At 37.8% G+C, this 16787-nt stretch overlaps 2 protein-coding genes across 2 annotated transcripts; both read right to left on the bottom strand.

Annotated features, from left to right (window-relative positions):
* Positions 1–27: 27 nt before the first annotated feature.
* LOC121790311 (DNA repair RAD52-like protein 2, chloroplastic) lies at positions 28–3232 on the bottom strand. Its single transcript, XM_042188564.1, has 5 exons — positions 3001–3232; positions 2402–2743; positions 2289–2326; positions 1341–1432; positions 28–333 (listed from the first exon to the last, which is right to left on the bottom strand). The coding sequence occupies exons 2-5, from the start codon at positions 2722–2724 to the stop codon at positions 196–198; spliced, it is 591 nt and encodes a 196-aa protein (XP_042044498.1). The 5' UTR covers positions 2725–2743; positions 3001–3232; the 3' UTR covers positions 28–195.
* A 5087-nt stretch (positions 3233–8319) lies between these two features.
* LOC121762188 (auxin-responsive protein IAA13-like) lies at positions 8320–11170 on the bottom strand. Its single transcript, XM_042157999.1, has 5 exons — positions 10796–11170; positions 9302–9558; positions 8857–8965; positions 8717–8778; positions 8320–8641 (listed from the first exon to the last, which is right to left on the bottom strand). Exons 1-5 carry the CDS (start codon positions 11014–11016, stop codon positions 8592–8594), a joined length of 699 nt encoding a protein of 232 aa, XP_042013933.1. The 5' UTR covers positions 11017–11170; the 3' UTR covers positions 8320–8591.
* Between the last annotated feature and the right edge of the window lie 5617 nt (positions 11171–16787).

Genomic DNA, 16787 nt, shown 5'->3' with positions numbered 1-16787 from the left:
TCATCCAGCTCCAACGGCATACAAGAATGCTAGAAAACTTCTGGTGTATATTAAACAATATTGCGAATCAAATTTAATGTTGGTAGCGTTCAGATGCTATAAGATCAAATTTCAATAATCTGAAATACAAATGTTACATAGAGAAATCGAGAAAGGACGATAAACAACCGTGGGACATAACGAGAGCAACCTCTTCTACTCTTCGTGGTAAAGGTACAAGCCAAGACCAAATCGCGAACATGCTCTGCAGAAAGCTATCTGCTCTGCTGCAGCAACAGGATCTACAAGTTCGCCATTGCCAGGTGACACTGTCCCAGTTGACTCACGATGTGCCTGCATTATAAAATTTCAGCCCTGGTATTTTTCCTATTTTCCTTCCCTTCCATAATAAACAGAAACATTTATGACCTAGCTTCCAATGCACGAAATATTAACACCATATATTGCATATAAAAAAGGGACCTCCTATTCCAACAGCTTAATAAACCTTGCATAATGAGCATTTCTGGTTAGCCCAAGCCAGAAAAATCTAGTGTTCAATATTTTGTTGTTCGAAGTGAGTGAATGTTGAAGCAAATGAATTTCATAGGAAAACGATCCTGGCCATCCAGCCCATGTACAAGAACTTTTTATGCACTTTTCTAGCATTTTAGTAGTTCATTAACTTTATGTAAATTTCATCTACCAGATAAAACACCATACATATTTTTCCAAATATTTTCAGATTTACAACAGCCAGATGACAACAAGCTTGTACATTTTATTGTTTAATCAATATCTTGTAGGTGGATCCCTAAAATGTCATATTCATGAACCCTCAGATGACTATATCAGAACAGCCATAATTGTTGATGTCACATCCAATTCAGATGGACAATGAAGTCCGTAGGCCAAGAAAAATGGGGAAATTCTTCAACTTTAGAAACATTATGGATAATGTGCTCTAACATGTATAGGCAATAATTACATACTAGCAAACAGATAAAAAATATTAATTCCCTATTAAAACAATGAAAATCATATCATCCATTCACAAAGTATTTTAGTAAACTGGCTGCAACCGATGCGTACAACAAAACCAAATATATGAAAAATGATAGATGGTAGCCCAATTGCAAGTTCATTTTAGGGGAGGGAATCATGAGAGTTGTTAACATTAGATGCTAAAACATCATGTGTAAGGTCTCCACTAAAATAAACCTTGATGAAAATATTATATTCAATCCAATTTGCAAGCAAACAATATGCTTTATTAGATCAGTCACTTAATATATTCTAAGCAAATTGGATGAGGTGCAGATTGCGTTATCAGGTATGAGGTAATATGGAAAGGAACACACCTCGCCATCGGAACCCCGTACAGTCACCCGATAAACCACAGTCACACTTCCATTCTCAGAAAAGATAACATCACGGATTTCTCCACACCAACCTACATAAAATGGTTAGTATTTTGGAAGATCCAAACACATCATTGGTATTAATCTTGCCTAACATTTAGCCCTACAATTTCTGACTAGCATAATGCAGTACACTATTATGATATAATAACCATCAATGAGTTCGCAATATCAATCATTCTGATACGTGCATATCTATAGGAATATCCCCATATCTTTATTAATTAGTTAGATTTGATTTCCGTATCTTTAGCATATCTATTTTCTTGTTCGTTTAAGTTACTAGCATTATAAATAGGTGACATTGTTAATCTTCTAATCAATCAAAGAAATAACAAGTATTTGTCTTTTATCTTCTTTAATTTCCTGTCTTTTAAGACACTATAATACAAAAGATCTATCAGGTTCCACATTTTTTTTGCATTTTGAGATAACAAGGTTATCAGAATTCAAGGACTAAAACAGAAGGTTATGTATATAGTACTTCAAGACAACACAATGATATCTTTTTCTTGAGTGAGTAGATAGAATAAATATGGAAACCATGCAAAGGGACGTCATGAACTAGTTACGAGGAAGCAAAAAGACAATGTCGCACCTAAGGGGTTCAACTGAACAACTATGCAAGATTGTGATATTTCCGACGAACATATAGTTCGATGTGCATCCATAATCAGAGCTATACAGTATGTACTAGTGCAATCGATAACTGAATTGGTGTGGACTTAAAAAAATAGAAACCTAATCACTAATGAGTTCTTTTGATATTGTGAGATGACTCATGACTGTCGTTACAGGGCATGCCACAAAATCATTAAGCGAGAATTGCTTCAAGTGCTGCTTTTACATTTTAAGACCAAGAAGAAAAATGAGACGAACTAATGTTACCTGGGGCATAAAAGCTCAGCATACGATTGGCATGGTACCTGTGAATCAATAATTAGTACTACCACAATAGATAAGTAATAAAATAAAAATACACAAAGGTCCAGAGCAATCACCATGGGATAAATGTGGAATGATCATCATTGGTCTTAATGATATTATCAGAAACCTTCTTATTGAGGTCACGGAGAATCTCAGCAAGGGGGCGAGCGATGCAGGAAGACTTGTCTAACGGAACCACATAATTCGAATTGGGGGCAGCAGATTTCTTGATACTACTACTATTGTCTCCTCCAGAGAGAGCTGAAATCCTGAGATTCATTGCCTTGTTGGGAACACTGAAGCTGATCTTAGTCTGTGTCTGCCATGGTAATCGATTACGCATCACAGGAAAACCGGCTTCTACTGCTGGCCTGATTTTAGGGCATTGGACTGCCATTCCAACAAACCACAGCTACCTGAAGGTATAAAAAACTTCAAAAGCTAAATCGGTGCTAACAAAAAGGCATTGAAATCCAGAAATCATAGCCATTAATAATTAGGTCACCTGTATCCTAATTCCTAACCCTATTCCTCATCAAATTAAGTACACACATAAGCTGGATTTGAAGTAAAATGGAAGCACGGCATTCAGAATCAGAAATTGAACAAATTGGAGATCATATAAAGTAGGAAAAATCATTTGCACGGGTTAGGGCTAAGAAAAAACTTAAACCTTGAGTAGAAAAGTTGAGTTTTGGCTTGTGCACGATGGAGGATTTCGATATTGGAGTGCGCTTAAACCGATGAAATGCGGCGAAGGATTTTGAAGATCCGATTGAAATTGAGGGAGAAGAATACCTAATCGGGTGAAGAAGAAGGAGAATGAATGGCAGAAATTGCAGAGAAGAGATGTGTGAGGAAAGAGCTTCAGTTGAGGTTGCTGGAAGAATAGTCATATTTCTGATTTTTAGATTTTTTTTATTATGGAAATTCCGTTGACATCGATCGAGTACACGTATTAATTTAATAGGTAATGAACAATAGTAATGTTTAGTCCTTATATTTTGGCTCTTTCTATAAATAACTACAAAGACTTGTTCTCACCTTACATCATTTTAGTGCTATACTACTACACTACTATTATATGTTAAAGCATCCTGGTCCGTCCTATAGCCCGCCCTATAATTCGACACTTTAGCATTTTATCTTTCTACCCATTCATCTGCAGTGGAGTGCCCTATAACCCGTCCTATAGTCTGCCATATAGCATTTTATTTATTTAAAAATATAATAAAATTGTAACACTACAAATTTTTTTTTAAAAAAATCATTTTATTGAAAGTTGAAAGAATACAATACGAAATACTTAAAAAAACTACAATTTCAACGGCGGTTACGTGCCCAAATTTCTTCAACCATGTCGGACATGAGCCGAGCATGGTCCTGTTGGTTGCGCATTGAGGCCTGTGCCGCTAGAACCTCATTGTTGCCCATCGGTAATCCTCGAACGTGGGGTGGGGTCGCCGTGCCGGAGCTAGATCCAGCTTCATCATCACCCCAATCGGTGACTCTTTCACCTTCGTGTTCGACTATCATGTTATGCAAGATGATGCACGCGTACATGACATCAGCGATGAATTCCTGGTACCAGAAACGCGCCGAACCTTTCACTATTGCCCACTGAAGTGATGCGTGGTGCGCTGTGCTATTGATATATCACAAACCCCTAGGTCCAGAGGATTCGCTAGATCACAGGGTCTAGGAGATCGTGGAACCTTAAGAATCCGGTCGTTGGACACACACTTTCCCGCTTCAAAAACCTCAACCCACTACACTATTGGCTAGTATAGATAAGTAAATGATTGATCCCACGAGGACGGATGAGTTAGCATGCATTTGGAGGGTTTTGGGAGGGTTCGGCTGCTGTCACGCAACAAGTGGGTCGAGAATTTTAAACTACTGGACTTAGGAAATGAAAACTAACTAATCTATCTACAGGGTCCAGGAAACGGGTACGTACGGTGCATGCATGACTCAAAATGTAAATCAGCTTAAGAGACAAAATCGACGAACTCGGACTATACTGACTTTCCTAAAATGATCCCGAACAAACTAGCACAGAAAGTGGGGACCAAATTTCCCCAAATGTTCAGGTTCTAGAGAATTTGCAGAAAAGTAAAAGGACAAAGCAGAGAGAGAACAGACAACTTGCATATTTGATCCTAACTACTAACAAACTTCATCTTCTTCAGGTATCCAACGGGAAAACAGAGTAGAACAGAGTAATAAACATCATGAAAACATAGCAAGTTCCAGATCTGAGATTAAACAAGGAATTAAAGGCTAAACTCGACAGATCTAAACTGCTAGACCTAGCAGATGCGAGAACAAACAGTAAACAATCATAATCATGCAGAATGTAAACAGCAACTTCAGATCCACTACGATTCACAAAATCCCAACGTCTCCATAATCAGATCCAACAATTCCAACAACAAACCAACAGATCCCAACTCCAAATATTCAACAAACAACCTTAGATTCAACCAACCTCAACTATGATCCAACAATCAATTGCGAAAAGCATCCAAAATCAGTACTACCACATCAAGCATAAAAAATCATAATTAAACAGAACGTAGAAACTGCCATAGCCACGAGAATAATATCCAAAACACAAAACAGTCGCCGAGCTTCCGGCAAGGAAGTTCACGACGAGAACAAACAACGGAAAATAAAAGCAAATTGTATCTCCGTCCTCGTAAGGACGGTGTTACACCACAATAGCCGGAAGTCACCCTATAAGTGCCAAGTGCGTGTGAAGTGAAGTGAACTATGATTGGAGAGCGAAGCTAAGGAAACTAAATGTAAAAGATGGAAAAAAATTCTAAAAATGAAGGTTCTTCTTCTAAAAGGGGTTGTCCCTTTATATAGGCAGCAGTCCCTAGGGCACTCTCTCTTCATAATTTATCTTTTTTGCCCTTCATCTTTATATTTACTCCTTGCTCCCTTTTTATTCGGCCAAGGTTCCTTTTCATCTCCTAAGTCTGGTAAATTGCTGGCGTTTTCACTTCTTTTTCCTCATTTTCCTCTGCCCCTGGTAATTTATATGCGCTTCCTAGGTCCGGCAGATTTTACACGTACCTCAACTTAGAAACATACATTAGTGCACCGAAAACACAGAGTTTTGATCTAAAACCAATGCATGAAACGAGCCTTATCACCCACCGCGCTTGGAGCACACCAAGTGCCCGCTCCACATCCTTCCGCGCAACCTCCTGTCGTTGCACAAATAAGGCTCTCTTCCGATCCGTTGGGCAGCTGATCGTCTTCAAAAAACAGGCCACCTCAGGTATATGCCATCGGCCAAGTAGTACCCCATATGATGCTGGCGTCCGTTTGTAGTGAACTCGATGGTCGGGTCATTGCCATTGCATTGCTCGGTGAAGAGATATGATGTGTTCAGGACGTTGATGTCGTTGTTTGACCCCGCCACACCAAAGTAAGCATGCCAGATCCAGAGCCGATGATCAGCGATGGCTTCGAGAATCATCGTCGGGTGGCTGCCCTTGTATCAACTAGTAAATTGGCCTCTCCACGTCGTCGGGTAATTCTTCCACTCCCAGTGCATACAATCTATGCTCCCTAGCATTCTAGGAAAGCCGTGCACCGTCTCGTGCATGTTCATTAGGGCCTGAAAATCGTCAATAGTCGGCCTTCGCAAATATGTGTTGCAGAAAGCCTCCACAACACCCCTACAAAATTTCTCCAGGCACTCGCGGCCAGTTGTCTTCCCGACGTGAAGTTACTCGTCGAATATGTCCGCTGTGGTGCTTAGGTCAACTGCCGGAGCGCAACCGTGCACTTCTACAACGACGTAAGTCCGGGTCTGCCGATGCCATCTTCCCGATACTGGAAGTATGGATCACGTGCCTCCAACGTGTGGACAATGCGGAGAAAAAGATCTCGCCGCATTCTAGACCGACGGTGAAAAACCGTCGGGTCCCACCGTGGTTCCTCGGAAAAATAGTCTGCGAACAGACATTGGTGCGCTAAGTCGTGCTCGCTGCGGACAAAGGTCCGACGTCGAATTGGACTCTGGACCTGCTCCGCTGCTTCACACTCGCGCTCCATTTCGGCCAAGCAATCAGCCGCAGCTTCATGAACGCAATCGAATAAGGCCAGAGTAATTCCCTCTGAGGTACTCCAGTCGTCGTTGGGTCTTATTTTTAGAGTGCGAAAGATTGGTGTGTGAGGAAAGAGAATTTAGAGATGGGAGAGAAAGATTGATGTGAAAAATGGAATGAGAAATGAGGTATATATAGATAAGAAATTATAAAAAATAAGAAAAGAAAACGCGTTGCATCGTCCGCGGTATCATCCCCGTGGCCCGCAATGGGACGGACGATACCGCGGACGATGCATCCGCCATCGTCCGCCTTACTACAGTGGCAGACGATGGGGCGAACGATGCATCGAGCGGGCTATCGTCTCCCCCCCTCCCACTGTGGATGCTTTTACTACTTTCTTAAGGTAAATAAATTTTCCAACTTACACTACAACCTTTCATGTAGGTAGCCAAAGACTATCTAGGTTATGAATTATAGTTTTACTTCTGCATGAAACTGACAGACACCTACTTTAATGTCCTATTCCACGACCTGTCTATAATGGACCTTGACTCCTTTACTTTTAGACATAAATGCACAACATTAATGAATAAGCAAAACCCAATGTGACAATAGTATTTCTTCTCATTAATTAATGGATAAAAGTGGGTTTACACTATTTTCATTATGTTAAACCCTAACATGGCTGCCATGCTCGACACCATCCGCCCGGATAAGGTGCCCGAGATTCAAAGAGGGAAAACCGACCGGGTGCCTTAGTGGCACTTGTTTTACCCAACCGACTAGATAAAGCACCAGTGAAAGTCAGAAAACTCCACACGACCAGATGGCTCGCAACAATTAAATCATATTTTAACATTGTAGGAACCCTAAGAACTCATTTGAATCTCTTTTTCTCCCTTATAAGAATTATCTATAAATTTCATTTCATTGTTGTTGCATTCATTGATTTATTTTTTTAGTAATTACCAAGGGTATCTATTCTCGGATCCAATGACTATTCTCCGCGCTAATTTGTAGCCATCTCAATGAATGAGACAATTGACCCAAGGATTTAAAGCTGCTCCATAATTATTAATTATTGTAAATATATGATATGACTTTTAGATTGAGTTTTGTTATATATATAGAGCCAATATAGGTAGATTGCTTGGTAAAATAATGACCCAACCCAGTAACGCCTAATTACTCGAACCGACTTGTTAAGAAAACTATCAACCCTAATATGAGCCCGACATGTTAACTTCAAACCCGAACAAGATACAATATAATTTAGGTTGACATAATATGATAATAATACGATAACTACACAAACCTGATTTACAGTATTAAAACCCGATTTAGACGATTTAAACCTGGTTTACACATACCTAAAAAATAAAACTAAAGTATAATTTTTTTAAAAAAAGAAAATAAAAATAAGTGCAATAATAATATTATTTTTTAATAGGTTACTGGGACCTTACCCAACCCGACTTGAAAGTATCGGATTCTAACAGACCGATTCGATAAAGATCCAAACCCAATAGAGTTTAACCAAAATTCATCAATTTCGTGCATGTTTGGGTTGGATTTTGTGTCGCCTTCAATTCCATATAAAGAGGAGCAAATAATGTCCCAAGTGAGATTCCTAATTCACAACACTTCCTCCATATTCTCTCTCTTTTATCTTTTTTTATCGTCAATTTCTTTGTTGATTAAGCTTGGGAATTACAATACTACATGTTTTGGGGAAGCCATGTTACATCTAAACAAGGACGGCTTTAGCTAGACTTTTACTTTCAACTTTTCATCTAAGTGAATCACTATGAAGATTTAAGTTTGTTGTAAAGGCTCATCTTTGAAGAATCTAAACAGCAAATTAAATTAATACCTCCCCTCCTTGAAATCAAGTAAAACAATTGCATCAAAAAAAGATGAAGTGAAGAATAAAACCAAGTAGGCATTCTCATATATACATAAAGTATGAGAACAATGTATCCAGTAAAATGTTGTGTGACAACAAGAGATTCACAAATTCTACAAGATATATAAAAGTACATAAAAAAAACAAAAGGTGAGGACTCAGTCTATAAATGCAGCCCCTCAAATCAACAAAAATTATAGGATTATAAAATAAATAAAATGAAAAAAAAGACAGAAACATGATGTGTAGCTCTCTTTTTTCTGAGTTTGCAACTTTGAGAGATGAAGCCTATATTAGTTTGCTCTTTTGCTTCTCATTCCTTTCTTGGGACTTTGGAGCTGTAGAAATATCATTTAGTACTATAATTTAGGAATTATATTGAAAATGTAATTCATTTAGGGCGATATACATACCGAGTCCATTGGCCTCGGACGTTCGCATGATTCTGAGTCGTTTAACCGTGTTGAGAAACATCCTGTTCGATGAAGAAAAACCACATGTTAGCCTTATGAAGAAAAATCTGTTATCCTATTAATAGTTTTTACGTGCGTACCCCCATGGAACGTCGCCCACCAGCATCCAATCGCCTTCTTTGTCCTCGTACGTTAGCACAAACTCGGATGATCCATCCAAGAGCTTAACAGTCTGTTCTTTTCCTCCACCTGATTGACATAAAATGGTATAGTGAGTGATTTAGTCACGCTACAACAAAAAAATCGGATAAAGACACTAATTTGTGTGTCTAATTATACCACCAACGTTTCATAAAGTGTCCTTATTGTTAGTGTCTCAGCTAAAATTATGGGACACAAATAAAAGCGTCTGAAAAAAACAAAAGATGAAAGAAAATTGTCTTCAACAAGGTACACTTTCTTTTGCATCCTAAATTTATGGTTATTTTTTAAAATTTCCAAACGCTAGTAATTGCGTTTGTCCTTAAAAGATAAGTTTTTGTAGTGTCCTGTCGAATTCTCGATGATATGAAGAGAGAAACGTACGGCTATGGGGGCTCGGACTGAAGAACATCTCCTCCAAGGCCTTGGCCAAAGTTTGGTAGGTTTTGTGAGCATTCAAATCAAGCTTCCTTCCAATTGGCAAGCCATCCATGTTCACCTTCACAAACCCAAGATGGCCTCCGTGGTTCATCTTCTTCTTCGAGCTCTCGTCGTCTTCGCCCGCAACATTTGAAGCCTTGGCTTGACTCAACAAGCTGTTCATCCTGTAAGACCTTATGGGAGGCCATCCTACTACCTGCCTGCTTCAACCAATGAATTCAATCTCTATTACTCTTATATTCAATTATTAGCATTACCTAATTGAAGGGCTAAAAGTGTCATTATAAACCAGAACATGATTATGTTCAAGTAAAGGGTTAAAGGGGTATTGAAACAAGTGCTACACAACAACTTTTTTTGGGTGAAATGAATTGATGCAAAAGCAAATTAGAGGAGACATAATAATATGAAAATGGATAAAAAGAAGATAAAGTAAATCTAGACATAATGCCAAATTATTATGAGATGGATTAAGACAACTAAGAGGCATCATGGGTTTTTAGAATCAAGAAAAAGAAAGTGGATGGTCTTTTATATGTTGTCGTTCGTTCGGAAAATTTATGACATCTTTATAGTATATACTCTATTAGTCCACAATTTAAAGAGTCCTTTTGACTCGGCACGAATTTTAAGAAATTATTTGACTTTGTGAAGATAAGTAAAAGAGAGAAATTGAGTAGAATGTGGAACTTATTTTTAGTATTAGTTTTATAATAGATTGTGAGTGTAAAAAGTTGGTAGTAAATAGAAGGAGTATATATATATATATAGCTAGAATAATTACCATTTAAATCACAATTTTTCATTGGTCAGTCCTAAAACTTTTAAAACTGTAATATATATAAATTTTCAAATTTTTCGCAATTTACCACAATGGTCAAAATCAAATATGATGAGACAACAAACCGATATTGTTTTGAAAAAAAATGCATTCTATTTTTTGTGTTGATTATACCGAAACCAAGTTATCTAATATAACGTGTTTTTGTGCGACATAATTTGACCATTATGAGAAAATTACAAAAAAAATTATGATTTTATATTCTAGCTTTAAAAATTATAGGACTAATCCGAAAAAAAAACTACCATAATTCAAATGACAATTATCTCCATGTGTATATGTTTTTCTATATATTTGTCAGCTTCAATTTTCCGTGACTAGCGCTATGATTTGCAGAATGTTATCTATAGTAATAAAAATTAAGGAAATTACTGCGTGTGATGTGTGGTGAGTGATCTTGAGCTTGACCTATATGTACAATATTTCATTTTCATTTTCATGTTCATTTAGATATCAGTATTGATGCAGTACTAATTTTATAATATTTTTGTATTGTAAACAAAAGCGTAGCTACTGCAAAAACAAAAACAATCTAAATATACCATAGTGAAATAAATAATTAAACAAGAATGAACATGATGTAGCTAGTTCGTTACCTGAGAGCAGCAGGATCAGAAGAAGAAGCAGATTTTTGAGCCCTTTCCCTCTTAGTGCCACATGCAAATCCATTTGGAAAATCCTTAGCAGTTAATATCCTACCACCATTGCCATATGCTGCTGCACCTTTCTCACCACTAGCATTTCCAAGACTGAGGCCTAACCCCAGCTCAAGTTCTTCATCGCCTATGTACTCTTTCTCCACTGTTGAATTCTCCATCACATAAACCAACTTAATTAATTACTACTAATTTGCAGAGAGAATATGAAAGAAAGCAACAGAAATACAGAAATAGAGAGCAGAGGGAAAGGATTGAAGTTGGAAGGGATAATGTAATGGCGGAGACGGTGGAGAAGGTCATTATGGTGGGACCAATTTGTCTGCCACTAATTTCTCTCCTCCACTTTCTCTTCTTTCCATTTACTACTTCTACTAGTATCTAATCTAGGGTTTTCGATATTTTTCCTTCCTTTCAGTCACTTATTAGCCCGGATAAATTATGAGAAATAGTCAAATTTTCATTTGTTTGATACCCTCCGTTCTCTTCTTTTATAGTTGAGTCATTTTTTTTTCGGAACTTCCTTTATAGCTGAGTCATTTCCATATATAATAAAAAAATTATTTTCTTACTTTACTCTTTCTTACTTTATTCTCTTTATTTTATTTAATTTCTACTTTATTATCTCTCTTACTTTTTTATCTATTTATTTACCACACTCAATATCCCTTTCTTTAAACTCCGTGCTGAAAAATTTCGCCTCAACTATGAGGGAACGGTGGGAATACTTTTATAATTGGTATATAAATCCCTAAGTTATTTAAAATTTTACAATTATCTACGTTATTTTTCTGATGAAACTCGTAATAAAAGGAAATTAGATTTCGTAATTATCCCACCATCGTATATAGATAAACCATATGATGTCATTATGTGTCACCGCTATTTTGTACACGTAGGTAAATTTGATTACCACATGTAAATTAATTAAGGGCTGAAAGGGGCAGTGGTGAAGAGAAGTATGAAGAAACAGGGGTGATTCACAATTTTTTTTGAAAAACTAGTTTGACCGGCCAGCGGCGCCCTGCCCGACCGCCCGGTTTATCCGGTCTAAAACGGTTCAACAACATGACGGTTTTAGTGAGAAAACCGGACGGACAACGCATTGGTCCACGGCCGATCCGGTCCGGTTTTAAAACAGTGATTACAACTCATTTAACACTAAGGGTGTATTTGAATTGGAGTTTATCTATCATTCAGATAAGAGCATAACCATTTTGCAGCAATGCTTTTTTTGGTTTTCCATTTCTGTTTGTGGTGTTTGGATTGATAGTATGTTATCTATAGTCCTTAATAACACGTATTTGGTTTGATATTTAAAGCCACATTATAGTAGAAAATTAAAAAAACTATCCTCTAACTTTTTCTATATTTCCAAGACTGGAGGCTATATTAGTAATTCTAGGTAATTTAAGATTGAAATAGTATTGCAAAGATTATTACCACTGAATTTTTCATGATAATAAAACAGCCATTTTCAGCCTTTTCAACGGGCCCTTCCTATTGAGCGGGTCACATAGAAAATTTAGCCAACAAATCAAATATCATATTGGGCCATTAAACGCACTCTAAATGTCTCTATCTACCAACTCAAACACACCCTAATAATAATGTGGATCTTACTATCCACTAACATTACTTTAGCTACATTTCTTCTTCTTATCTTACATACCAATTGTATATTAATTCTCATGTAATTTCAAATGCACATATTTTTATAGGACGGATAGAATATACTCCCTCCATCCCATTTTAAGTGGAGCATTTCTATTCCGACACGAGATTTTATGTAGTTTTGTTTTGTGAGTTAAGTGAAGAGAATAAAGTAAGAGAAAGGAAAAAAGTAGAGAGAATGATGTTTCTATTTTTAGAAACGTGTCATTTAGAATAGGACACTCCAAAAAAAAGAAAATAAGAGGTGGAAGGAGGGAGTATAAAATATTGAGAAAATGTTAAATACTAGTAACAAATAATAGTAATATACATGGAATTCATCGTCATATAGTAAAAGTAGAAAAGACAAATATTGAACAGTTCATTGAGAGAAGAGTGGCAAAAATTAAGTATTGAAAGCAAGCAGGAGTTAATTAGTTAAACATTTCCGACATGAACGTCTTTAGTTTTTCATGCTTGTGCTAAACTTTATGTTGATGCACTCATGACAGAGACAAGAATGAATCTTTCTCGAGGCCTACAAATATATGCATAAGTATGTAGTTTAGCGGCCAAAATTATTACTCCACGTACCCATTCCAGTTAATATGATACACTTTCTTTTTTAGTTTATTCAAAATAAAATAATATATTTCTATTTTTAGTAACTTTGTCTTTCCAATTAATATAACCAACCATTTTTTTTCACTCCTACTAAAATATTCAACTCTCTTTCTCTCTTCAATTAATACTATAACCACATTATCTCTCTCCAATTAAACACATTAACATATAACTCCTAAAATATCAAATTGTTGGAGACACACACGACAGCCAAGACCCCTCCACTCCACTCACTACTTTTTGAATTCAGAATTCTTGTTTTACAACTCATAAAAGTAACAACTATGATGATAAAGTAAGCGATTTCATGATGTGTGCTCCCTCTAAACAAGTAATTATGTAGAAGTATATACTTATTTACTGTAATTGTTTTGGTGATATATATATTGGGCTCGCATTAACCTAAAAATTACACCTCCGATGATAATACTTCCTCCGTCCCATCAAAACATGAGTAATTTATATGACACATGAATTAAAACAATCTTAGTAAATTAAGAGAAATGAGGAAAATGGTATTTAAAGTAGTGTTAGTGGGCAGTGAGGCCCACATTATTAGTAGTGTCTAATGGCGGTATAAGTTGTATATAAGTTGATGTATATGGGTAATAAATTCGGATAACTTTCTAAAAATGGAATGCACATATTTTTGTGGGACATGAAAATGGAAAGTGCACATATTTTTATGTAGCAGAAGTAGTATATCATCTGTAGTTCATGTAATTTTAGTTTGTTAGTAATTTTAGTTGTATTTTGGTCTAGACAGGAAAAAACATTAGCAATTATAATAAAAATTTAATTATTATATTTTTAATTTAGTGTTTAAATTAAATACTTATAAAATCTTGATAACTTTTTAAATATGGAAAAGTAAAGTTGTTAAAAATTATATTTTCATAATTTCATTTACCTAGATATTATTTTCGAAGTCGAACTTTACTTTTCCATCAAATAAATAGCCTTACTTTTAAGCTCGCTTCTTTCCAGTGTTAAAGAGCCCATAGTATAGAAGTAAAGTTAATCATTACCATGGTGGTTTTCGTTAAACTAATATTAACAATAAGTTCATAAGGTCAAAATAATCAATTGGATTTTACTCGATAACAAGATCTAATTAAGATTAGGGTGTCTCAGCTTTAGCTAGAAATGTAGAAATTAGTAGGTTAAAGTATGGGAAATTTTGCGTCTTTTTACAAGCATCCATTTTAAAATGTATATATTGTGCTGCTCCATACTTTATTTCTTTTGTAAGAGCATCTCCAATGCTGACGGACGTCAAATAGCCGTCAAATAGCCTTCACACTGCCACATCATCAGCACTACAATTCTCCTGCCACATCAGCTTGCCACATCAACTGGACATCAAATAGCCATCAAATAGCCTTCACACTACCTATCCACATCACTAATAACAATTATATAATTTAATTTACACTTGTATCAACATACGGAATTTAAATTACGAGACAAATACGGAAAATTCGAATAATAATATTAAAATTTTTTTATTACATTAATATAAAAAAAAGTACAATAATTAAAAATATTACATTTAAAAAATTACATAAATTTGCATAAAAACTACCGCCTTGCAGTCCTCAGCGCCCACAACTCTTCAACTAAATCATTTTGCAGTCGAATATGAGCCTCCGTCTGACGCATGTCGGCATGTGCTTGGAGGAGGGCTTCTTCATCGTGCGGTACCCCACCTCGTACGTTGGCGGTGATGACGCCGTGGCTTGGACCTGCTTCATTATCGTCGGTGGCCCAATCAGTCAGTTGTACACCTTCATCTTCGACGATCATGTTGTGCATGATAATACAGGCATACATTATATCAGCAATGCAGTCGACATGCCACAAACGCGTTGGTCCCTTAACTGCAGCCCATCGAGCTTGAAGCACACCAAATGCGCGCTCCACGTCCTTTCGCGCCGACTCCTGCCGCGTCGCAAAGTAGGCCTTCTTCGGCTCTGATGCGCACCGGATCGTCTTCACAAAGACGGGCCACCTAGGGTATATCCCATCCGCCAAGTAGTAGCCCATATCATGCTGGTTGCCGTTGGCGACAAAACTGATGGCCGGACCGACGCCCTGGCACTGCTCGTTGAAAAGGGGCGACGAGTTGAGGACGTTTAGGTCGTTGTTCGAACCGGCTATCCCAAAATACGCATGCCAAATCCACAACCGGTAATCAGCCACGGCCTCGAGGATCATCGTGGGATTTTTTCCCTTGTAGCCGGTCGTGTAAAACCCCTTCCAGGCAGCGGGACAGTTCTTCCATTCCCAATGCATACAATCTATGCTGCCTAGCATTCCCGGGAACCCGTGCTGATCCCCGTGCATCCGCAGCAAATTCCGGCAATCTTCGGGGGTAGGCTTTCGGAGATACTGATCACCGAATACTTCGATCACGCCCTGGCAGAAATACTTCATACATTCGATGGCAGTCGTCTCACCGATGTGGAGGTATTCGTCCCACATGTCTGCCGCGGTGCCGTAGGCCAACTGCCTGATTGCCGCAGTGCACTTTTGAATAGGGGTGTGGCCGGGTCTGCCAACCGCATCGTGCCTGAAGCGGAAATACAGATATCGCTGCTCCAATTCGTTAACAATACGCATAAATAAGTCCCGCCTCATCCTAAAACGACGCCTGAAATGGTTGGCGTCAAAACGCGGCTCCTCTGCGAAGTAATCTGTGAACAGGCGCTGATGTGCAGCGTCATGATCACGATGCACCACTTGTCGACGGTGGACAACTGGTCGTGGGCGAGGTGCCGCCGGCTGCATATAACTCTGCATCCATCGATCAACCTCACGGCTCGTATAGGCATCAAGCTCTTCGTTCATCATACGCTCGTACTCATCCGCATCCCCACCACTACCACCGGCATTACTCATTTCTTAAATTGATCTTGTACAGAAAGTAAGGTAGAGAGAGAGTACTCGTTAAAACAAGTGGTGCGAATGAAAATGAGGTTCAACGCGCGTATATATAGTGTTTTGCGAAAAAAAAAAAAAAATATTTAAATCCGACGCCGGTTTGGCGCCGATCCGGGAGCCACAATGGCGCCCGTGAGGATCGGCGTGGGAACCGGCGTCAGCGCGGGAATCGGCATGGCGACGCCGATTTTGACGCCGATTTCGCCCACGCCGGTTCCAATGGTTCGGCGTCAAACCGGCGTGGGCGAAAAATCGGCGCTCCGGTGGTGACGCCGACCATTGGAGATGCTCTAACTCTGTCTACTGCACTCAACACAATGAGTAGTCAGAAACCTTGCTTTCGAAAGTAGGGACCTATAACATATAGATATGCTCCACCACCATACGATAAATTATTATGAATAATGCTACGTGACCACGTTATGGCCAGCCATAAATTAATTAATTAACAAAAAAATTGATTTTTTTTTTCAAATTTTTGGTTTAATACTACTTGATTTTACTTTTATATCATCTTCATTATATGTTGCTCAACATGTTAGTGTTGCTCTTTCGTAGTTTTTGCTCAACTTATTACTACTGTCATTTCTTGATTGTTGCTCAACGTATACAGTAATTCGTGATATTAACGTGTTTTACGTAATGGAATTCAAAGATAAGTATCAACTCACAAGTCCATTCACACACATATAAGTTTATATCGGTAATTCTA

Source organism: Salvia splendens, chromosome 2 (assembly GCF_004379255.2).
Source record: "Salvia splendens isolate huo1 chromosome 2, SspV2, whole genome shotgun sequence".
Taxonomy (NCBI): domain Eukaryota; kingdom Viridiplantae; phylum Streptophyta; class Magnoliopsida; order Lamiales; family Lamiaceae; genus Salvia; species Salvia splendens.
The sequence above is the reverse complement of the archived record's forward strand: the minus strand, read 5'-3'. Positions and strand labels throughout refer to the sequence as shown.